This window comes from Penaeus vannamei, chromosome 36, assembly GCF_042767895.1.
Source record: "Penaeus vannamei isolate JL-2024 chromosome 36, ASM4276789v1, whole genome shotgun sequence".
NCBI classification, from domain to species: domain Eukaryota; kingdom Metazoa; phylum Arthropoda; class Malacostraca; order Decapoda; family Penaeidae; genus Penaeus; species Penaeus vannamei.
Window position 1 is genome coordinate 2,365,623 of NC_091584.1, and position 10,000 is coordinate 2,375,622.

General features: G+C 40.8%; 2 protein-coding genes across 4 annotated transcripts in view; one reads left to right on the forward strand and one right to left on the reverse strand.

The window, feature by feature from the left end:
• Nucleotides 1-10,000, forward strand: part of LOC113814828 (hemicentin-1) — a 234,971-nt gene that overhangs the window by 1,211 nt on the left and 223,760 nt on the right. For all 3 annotated transcript variants that reach the window (XM_070114397.1, XM_070114399.1, XM_070114398.1), the window contains exon 2: nucleotides 2,762-3,287. In XM_070114397.1, the coding sequence (XP_069970498.1) occupies nucleotides 2,801-3,287 (487 nt within the window). In that variant the 5' untranslated portion in view covers nucleotides 2,762-2,800. The remainder of the gene's footprint in view (nucleotides 1-2,761; nucleotides 3,288-10,000) is intronic.
• On the reverse strand, nucleotides 1,263-2,168 carry LOC113814839 (U1 small nuclear ribonucleoprotein 70 kDa-like). The gene has a single exon (XM_027366921.2). It carries the CDS (start codon nucleotides 2,166-2,168, stop codon nucleotides 1,263-1,265), a length of 906 nt encoding a protein of 301 aa, XP_027222722.2.

Here is a 10,000-nt window from a genome sequence, read left to right on the forward strand (position 1 = left end):
CGTGTTATATCGTTCATAATTAGGAATTTGACTTCATGCTGTTCTCATTACAGACTTCTGGCTTCATCTAATGCTCCGAAGATAACATTCTTGCTTTGTAAGAGACGAAAGAGAGATCGAGCGAAAGAGGGAGAGAAAGAAAGAGAGAGAGAAAGAGGGAGAGAGGGAGAAAGAGGGAGAGAGGGAGAAAGAGGGAGAGAGAAAGAGAAAGAGGGAGAGAGAAAGAGAAAGAGGGAGAGAGAAAGAGAAAGAGAGAGAGAGAGAGAGAGAGAGAGAGAGAGAGAGAGAGAAAGACAGACAAACAAAGACTAACAGAGAATGGGAGGAGAAAAGAGATAGGCAGATAGAGAGAGAGAGAGAGAAAGAAAAAAAAAGACATACAGACAGACAGTAACGCAGACAGACAGATATTTAGACAGATACCGAAATAGACACACAAGCTGGGTTGACGTAACAATGGCCGCAAGAGAGAGGCGGAGAGAGAGGTTGTTGTGTTGTTATAACTGGGTCGTGAGCACTGGCCAGACGCCCGCCGGGGAGGCCAGGGGGAGGGGGGGAGGGGGCCGAGAGTGGGGAGGGGGGGGACCCATGGGGACGCGTCCGGCTTGGATCAGGGTCTCGAGATAAAAGTTTTGTGTGTCCGTCCACTCATGGCGCTGATGAGTGCACACCGCAACACCTTGCACTCCCGCGGGCGATGCCACTCTCTCTTGCATGCAACAGTCCTTGCTTGGGGCTTGTTTAGGTCTTGTTTACTTTTTTGTCTTGTTTTGGTTTTGTTTTCGGTCTTGTTTTAGGTCTTTCGGTTTTGTTTAGGTCTTGTTGTAGGGCTTGTTTAGGTCTTGTTTTAGGTCTTGTTTCTGTCTTGTTTTAGGTCTTGCTTAATGTCTTGTTTTAGGACCTGTTTCGGTCTTGTTTTAGTTCTTGTTTGTCTTGTTTCTGTCTTCTTTTAGGTCTTGTTTCGGTCTTATCTTTTATCGGAAGTCCTTCTCCCCTTCCCTGTTCGCTGTAGAAATCCCTACTAATAATAGCTAATGGGTATCTTTGTTCACTTTTCCCCCTTTTCCATGTCTTATTTTGGTCAGAATTTTCTCCGTTTATTCCGAAAATCCTTCGATTCACTCTAGCGCAACGAGTGTCCTTGTCTAAGTAAGCAATGGGTGGTCTTGTTCTTGTTTTGTTTATGTTTTACTCATGTTTTCATTTAGGTCAGAGGTCCTCCGATTCTCTCTAGCAAGCCACGCACGTCCTTGTTCGTATCCTTATTTGTCCTTGTTCATGTCTTTGTTTTGTCCTTGTTCATAGTCTTTGTTTATGTCCTTGTTCATGTCCCGTCTTGTTTTGTCCTTGTTCATGTCCCGTCTTGCTTTGTCCTTGTTCATGTCCCATCTTGTTTTGTCCTTGTTCATGTCCCATCTTGTTTTGTCCTTGTTCATGTCCCGTCTTGTTTTGTCCTTGTTCATGTCCCGTCTTGTTTTGTCCTTGTTCATGTCCCGTCTTTTGTCCTTGTTCATGTTCTTGGTCATGTCCTTGTTCATGTCCCGTCTTGTTTTGTGCTTGTTCATGTCCCGTCTTGTTTTGTGCTTGTTCATGTCCCGTCTTGTTTTGTCCTTGTTCATGTCCCTTCTTGTTTTGTCCTTGTTCATGTCCCGTCTTGTTTTGTCCTTGTTCATGTCCCGTCTTGTTTTGTCCTTGTTCATGTCCCGTCTTGTTTTGTCCTTGTTCATGTTCTTGGTCATGTCCCGTCTTGTTTTGTCCTTGTTCATGTCCCGTCTTGCTTTGTCCTTGTTCATGTCCCGTCTTGCTTTGTCCTTGTTCATGTCCCGTCTTGTTTTGTCCTTGTTCATGTCCCGTCTTGTTTTGTCCTTGTTCATGTCCCGTCTTGCTTTGTCCTTGTTCATGTCCCGTCTTGCTTTGTCCTTGTTCATGTCCCGTCTTGTTTTGTCCTTGTTCATGTCCCGTCTTTTGTCCTTGTTCATGTCCCGTCTTGCTTTGTCCTTGTTCATGTCCCGTCTTGTTTTGTCCTTGTTCATGTCCCGTCTTGTTTTGTCCTTGTTCATGTCCCGTCTTGTTTTGTCCTTGTTCATGTCCCGTCTTGTTTTGTCCTTGTTCATGTCCCGTCTTGTTTTGTCCTTGTTCATGTCCCGTCTTGTTTTGTCCTTGTTCATGTCCCGTCTTGTTTTGACCAGACATCCTCCCCGAGCGAAGACAGCTCGAGTCGAACGGCAATAACTATTCAAGTATACGGACATGCATATACAAGGAAGATGCATGTTTATCAGATAGACAGATAGACGCATTTATTTCTGAGTAGATGCATGTCCGTATTTATGAATACTCATGGGATGGGGCCTCGCACAATTTTAACAAAGTGGCCGTAGATGGAGAGCTGTTCATACGCATGGCCGTCTGGCATGTCCATAAGCATCGCTACAGGTGCACCAAGGAAATAGTTCAGATCAAGTTCAGAAATAGTTTGGTCCTGTTATGGCTCCGACGTGACATCTTATCAAATTTATGGAGTACGAGTGTTCATTGACGAGGCCAGCTACATTAAGCCTTGTCAACGAACTGCAATATATGTGTATATTTTTCTTTTCCGAGGGCGGATAAATAGAGGGCAGAGTGGTGCTTGGGAAGACTGTGCAAACACTTTTCGGGTATGGGCGCGACCTTGGCTGGCGGCTGGAACGCGACGACACGCATGCATATCACGCGGATTGAGATACTGCAGCGCCTTAACTCCTCCTTTCCCACGCAGGAATGTTATGATAAAAGCCTTTAGGATTAGTGCCTAGATATGCTATTGCGAGTGAGAGCCCGGGCGGGGGTGCCTGGCTTGGTCTGCCTGGTGGCGTGCGTGCTGGCGGACGTCACCCACGCCCTCAGACATGGACACGAACCCGGCAACAGAGCGGGCCGCCGACTCCAACAACTCTTCCCGGAGGAGGAGAAAGTCTTGGCCGACTTCGCGAGTGATGTCAGCGGCCCGAGCAGACGCCGCTGCCGTCGCGACATCGTGGAGAAGATCCGGGAAGCCTCGAGCACGCGCCTGCTCTCCGCGGGCAGCCTGGGTTCCTCCTTCTCCCAGGGGTACATCGACCTAGGCTCCCGGGACCTCGTGGAGGAGGGCGCCGCCACGCTCGCCTTCGTCTTCGACACCACGGGCTCCATGTCCGACGACCTCATGCAGGTCATCAACGGCGCCAGCAGGATCCTCAAGACGGTCCTCGAGAAGTTCGAGCGACCCATCCACAACTACGTCCTCGTGCCCTTCCACGACCCCAGTGAGTGACCCTGCTTGCTTTTTGTTTTCGCGCAGGGGAGGGAGGGAGGGAGGGAGAGGGAGGGAGGGAGGGAGGGAGGGAGGGAGGGAGGGAGAGAGGGAGAGAGAGGGAGAGAGAGAGAGAGGAAGAGAGGAAGAGAGGGAGAGAGGGAGAGGAAGAGGAAGGGAGAGGGAGAGAGAGAGAGAGATAAAAGAACGAACCTAAACCTACAAACCTGTCCTTTTTTTAAATAAATTTCCCTTTCCTTTCTCAAACACAAAAAAACAAACACGAAAATCTTTTTCTCTCCCAAACCCATAAAAAAAAAAAAAAAACATCACTTCACCCTAAAGACTCAAGAAAACAACCCCATCTTCAGAGAGTCTCTTGGAGGAAGTGAAGGCAAGATATGCATCGAGTATTTTCACCCATTGCTTAGCTTCCCTCGCCCTTATCCTTGTGATCATCTGACCTTCACGGGGCGGGCGTGGGCGGCCCCTTTGGATCCCCGGGGCCACTTTGTGCTTGCTTGCGAACGGGAGGAAGGGAGAACGGGGAGAAATGAAATGGGGGAAGGGAGGAAGGGGAGAAGGGGGGGGAGGGAGGAAGGGGAGAAGGGGGGGGATGAAAGGAGGAAGGGAGGAAGGGGAGAGAAATGAAAGGGGGAAGGGATAAAGAGAGGAGAGAGGGGAATGAAATTGAAGAGTAAGGAAGAAGGGGAGAAATGAAAGGGAGGAAGAGAGGAGATGAGAATGTGAGAAATGAAAGAGAGAAAGAGCGGAGGGGAGGAGGAGAAAAATAAAAGTGAGGGAGGCATAAAGACCGGATGGGGGGGGGGGATGAGTATGCAGAAGAGGAAGAGGATAAAGAGGGAAGGGGGAAGGGGAAATGAAAGTAAAGAGGAAGAGGAGGAGGAGGAGGGACAGGATTCTGAAGGTGATGCATAAGAATAAGAATCAAATTTACAAAAGAGATAAGAAGAAAGAAAGGAAGAGAAGAAAAGGGAAAAGAAAGAGGAGGAAGCAAACAAAGAAAGTGGAAGAAGAAGGCAGAGGATGATAATAAGAAAAAAGACGTACCTTACCAAAGAATGAAAGAAAGAGAGAAAGAAAGAAAAAGCACTGCTCAGAGGAAATTAAATTACGCTCCATGAGAAAAGAAGAAGGAGAAGGAGTAAAATAAAAGAAGGAAGAGGGACAGTAATAAGATTTAATGGAGTAAGGAATAATGATGATAATGATAATAATAGTGATGAAAATAACAACAATAATAATAATGAAATAATAATAATAATGATGACAATAATGACAATGATAATAATAATAATAATAATGAAATAATGATATCAATGATTTTGATGATAAAAGTAATAACAATAACAAATATAATAGTAATGATGGTGATAGAGATAATGATGATGATAATAATAACAATAATAATGATAATGATAATGATAATAATAATAATAGCAATAGTAAAAATAGTAGCAATGATAAAAATAAGAATAAAGTAGTAAGCTATTGACCTTACTTATGCTCCCTCAAAAAACAATTTCTCAAAAATCATCATAAAAAAATGATAATACAAAAATGAATATAAATACAACAAACAAATTACTCAATCAAAACGCAACTTTTAGCAAATCATACAGATAGCATAATACGTTCATTGACTCCTAAAAGTTCTTGAGGAGCCCCTTATGCTAATGACGGGGAGGCAGAAGGGGGGTGGGGGGGTGAGGAAGAGCAGATACTGACTGGCCAAACAGGGTCGTGGGGTAGGGTGGGGTGGGGTTGGGGGGACCACGTAAGGGTATGGGTCCTGGCAACCATCATGGGGTGATTTGTATGTGCTTAGATATTATGGTATGTAGTAATTCGCGTGTGCATTTGGGGTGATGCATATATGTATTGTGTATTTGTATGTATTTATATACGTATATGTGTACTTACATGTATATATACACATGTACATGCATACATACACACACGCATGCGCACACACACTCAGACACACACGCACTCACAATCACGCACACAAACATACACACGCACACACATACATACACACACGCATGCGCACGCACACACTCTCAGACACACACGCACTCACAATCACGCACACAAACATACACACACACGCACACACATACATACACACACGCATGCGCACGCACACACTCTCAGACACACACGCACTCACACACAGAGGTGCCCCCCCTCCACACCCAAGTACACGTAAACACACACGCACACAAACACAATTGTAAATAATTAATCTTCTCAGTAAAGTGACGGACATTTAAACTTATTCACAGCATGGGAAATACTTCCTACATTTCCATCTATCTATCTCTAAATGTCTATCTATTCATCAAGCAATTAATCTGTGCATAATTGTTGCATCTCTCTGCGCCATGAGTGCAAAGCAATCACATCTTCATATTCAGGAATAATAGTCGTTAAAATGTTATAATTTTTGTGTGATCTTCACGCGAAAATAGATGTTGGTGCATCTCTTAAATGTATCAAATATAGTTCAAGTAGATCTACAAGAATATGTCTGAATGCCTGTCTCTCTGCTTGTATGTTTGTATCTACGTCTGTCTGTATGTGTGCAAGTATAGTCAACCTTCGGTTCTCGAACATAATTCGTTCTATAATTCTGGTCGAGAACCAATTTGTTCGAAAACCGAAACCATATTTCCCATAAGAAATAATGTAAACTAGATTTATCCGTTCCTCAGCAGCAGATAAATGCCTCTAACACGTAAAAGTGTAAATAATGAATCAAAAAGCATAACAAAGTTGATTTAACATACATTTTTGGCTGCGGTGTGATGGCAGATGTACATGGATGGGGTAGGAGGGTAACTGTCCTGTTTTTTTTTCCCCCTTCTCGGTCTCTTTGGCTCACTGTCCCTTTAGCTTCACTGATACAATCACTGGCTAGCTCTTTTTCCTTTATAAATTTAAGCAGTAGCTTCTCCATTTCCTCCATTATCTGTGGCCTTTCGTTCGTAATCACAGCCACTCCCTTTGCAACATCAGCTGCCTTTATCAAGTCTTTATTTTGGGGAAAGTCGAAGCCGCACTGCAGAGCAAGACCTGAGACACGACCACCATTTTCGTATTTGACGATTATTTCCTTCATTTCAATCGTTGTTCTCACTACTTTCCTCTTTTCTCTCCGTGCATCACTGCTAGATGTTTTCGGACCCATGACTAAGGGCTAAAGTACAAAAAAGTGAAGATACGAGTGACGTATGAACACTGGCGGTATCAATAAGACTCGGCCAGGCGTTGGGTTCGCGTCGGCTCGCCTCGGTTCGACTCGTGTGTTCGAACTCCGAAAATCTGTTCGACTTCAGAGACATTTTTGACTCGATTTTTTTGGTCGAATAAAGAGTTGTTTAACTAATAAGTCGTTCGAGAAGCGAGGTTTGACTTATGTATGTATGTTTGCATGTACGTATTTATGTATGTATGTATGTATGGCAGTAACAAGGTTGACCGAAGTTGAATAAAAATGAAATGAAAGCTAAAACAAAAAGAAAAATATAGAGATTAAAGGATAACAAGGAAAAGCGAAAATGGATGTGGAAAGAATGAATATGAATGAAAAAGGAAAAGAAAGACTTGATACTATAAGAATAATCATTGATAACACGAAATAAAACGGATAAAGAAAAGATACATGAACAAATCATACAATAAATACGAAGTAAAGAAAACATAAAAGAACATCACAAGAAAGGAACAAAAGAATGAGAAGAGGATCCATCTTAGTCTGAATCCCGTTTTCTATAACTCTTTGTTGTGGTTGACAAATATGGCTCAAGATTTTTTTTCTCTCTCACTCTCTTCGCAAACTCTTTTGTGCGCTGCTACATCTGCGGATGGATTTACTAGGGTCTATATTTGCTGTACGTCGCTTGTGATTATTATTCCCAAGGCTGAAGTTTGATTTAAACGCACATTGAAATTTATTCATGTACGTGAATACATGATGCTTACACACAAGGGTCTATTTTTTGCTTATACACACATGCACTCGGACAGACTCGCACGCACATGCGCTCATAAATGTTCAAACCCATGACGCATAGAAAACACATTCTGTAATACATTCACACATGCATAAATACAGAAGCAAACATACACACACACACACACACACACACACACACACACACACACACACACACACACACACACACACACGCACAGATACGCACAAACACGTACATATACATATTCAGAAACACTTAAGAGTCAAAAACACTTAGAGTGAAAAATCCCATTCTTGTCAGACAAAATCTGAAAAGTGAGGTAATCCCAAAAGTCATATTTTCGTCACACAAAAGACATACTAAGGGAGTATAGACTATAGAATGGTCTAAAATCCTATAAAAGAAAGAAGACACTAGTTTTCCTGTTCGATAGATGGCGTAATTTTCCCATTTTCTTTTCTGTCCAGTGATTAGAACTTTGGCCTTGACTAGATTTATCTTTTTTATTATCATTATTATTATTTCTATTATAATCTTATTGTCATTATTATCATCACTGTATTTTTAAGGCGATGCGAAAATTGTTCACCAAGGACAAAATAAACTTTTTAGGAGACTTTCATTCATGTCTTGAAAGGCATCCTTGTTGGGTAACGATAAAAAAAGTTAAGTATTCTCACAAAGTCAGAATTTTAGTTACGCCTCTGCGGTCAAGGAGCGTTTGTAGGAATGAGGTTTAACAAAATATTAAGTATTATCCGCTTAAGGTCGGCTTTTCTTTGCATTCCATTCATGTTCAAAACTAGATTTATATTCATGATCGCTGAGGGTCTCGTGACACAAAGTATACCATAGGTCTACATTAGCTGAATAACAATAGAAGAATACGGTTGTGTGTTATATGCGTTTCTGCGTTATATCCCATATAGTGGTTTCTCCCAGGCCCTTAACCACTTCTTAAGAAAAAAAATCAAATGAAAATAAAAATAAATCAAATGAACATGTAAATTAATAAACAAACAGACGAAACAAATGAATAAAAATGAGGATTGTAAAGACCGATAAAAGGGACTGTAGTTTTCCTTAAGACTAATCAAAGTGGAGTTTTATTTAAGAGGGATTGGATTCCCTGCTTTTGAGGACTAATTAAAGACACGAAACAGACCATCTGTTATAAGGTTTCAGGGGGGGGGGGTCGCGGCAAAGGGCACATTACAGTGTCATCAATAGTAAAAGGAGAGACAGGAAAAGTGTTTTGCTTGAAATAATATACATATCAATATCTACATCTATATATATCTATTCATCTATGTATATATGTGATATACATTTGGGTAGAAAGAATTTAATTTCAGGTTATATTCTAATAAAGTTCGCTTATGGCTGAGAACATGAATAGCTATCTTAAATATAGAAAAAAATCATTAATAGACGGAACTGCTTTTCCTACAAATAGCAATTGATCATTTAGACAAGTACCGGATAGCCATAAATTGAGCAATTGAATCACTGAGCTTTCTAATTAGATGGTACGAATCAATTCTAACATTCCATTGAAAATGTTGAAATCAAACACTGCAGTGAGGTGTATTTCAATCTTCGTTTTGATACTTATTTTTATTTTATTTTATTTATTTATTTATTTATTTTTTTAATCACAAAACAGATCGTGATAGATAATGATAGACGGGTAGATTGACAGAAAGGAGACAGAAAGAAGGAAGTAGAATTTTATCAGCTTTCATTGTTGTAGATCTACATGAACTAAATTTGATAGAATTAATTAAGAGATGCACCAACATCTATTTTCGCGTAATTACATAAAATTATAACATTTTAACGACTATCATTCCTGAATATGAAGATGTGATTGCTTTGCACTCGTGGAGTAGAGAGATGCAACAATTATGCACAGATTAATTGCTTGATGAATAGATAGACATTTAGATATAGGTAGATGGAAATGTAGGAAGTGTTTCCCATGATATGAATAAGTTAAATGTCCATCACTTTGCTGAGTAGATTAATCAATTCTAACATACCATTGAAAATTTTGAAATCAAACACTGTAGTGCGGTGTGTTTAAATTTTTGTTTTGATACTTCTTATTTTTCATTTTCTTTGTTTTAAATCATAAAACAGTTCGTGAGAGATAATGATAGATAGACGGGTAGATTGACAGAAAGAAGGAAGTAGGATTTTATCAGCTTTCACTGCGGTTTAACGAACATATGACAAATAAAAGAATATAAGCAAGAAAGTCTAAAATATGATCTTTTCGCTAAGAAAAAGAAAAAAGTTTACGTTCATTAACTTCAAAGCTAATATCGAATTCATCTGAAACTAAAGATGGGATCTTTCTTCTCACTCTCTTTCTCTCCCTCCCTCTCTTTCTTTCTTCCAACCTCTTTACCCTTTTAGGATGAAAACAGAGTATAAAAAATCCCTGTAAAAGAACGAGACATCTTGTTTAAAACACTTCGGGGACATAAACCTAAAAACAATATTCCTGTCACTTTAGGGAACTCACGAGCATCCGCACAGATAAAAAAAATGTCCATTAAAACGCTTTAGTAAAATAAGCAGACGAGTGCGTTACATTAACAGATAAATACTCGAATAAACCAGGGGGTGTCAATGTCCAATTCCCTCGAGGACTTATTTTGATTTCAGCTCTCATCTTAAGGGCCAAAAAAGGTATATATGTAACCTAATTTCACTT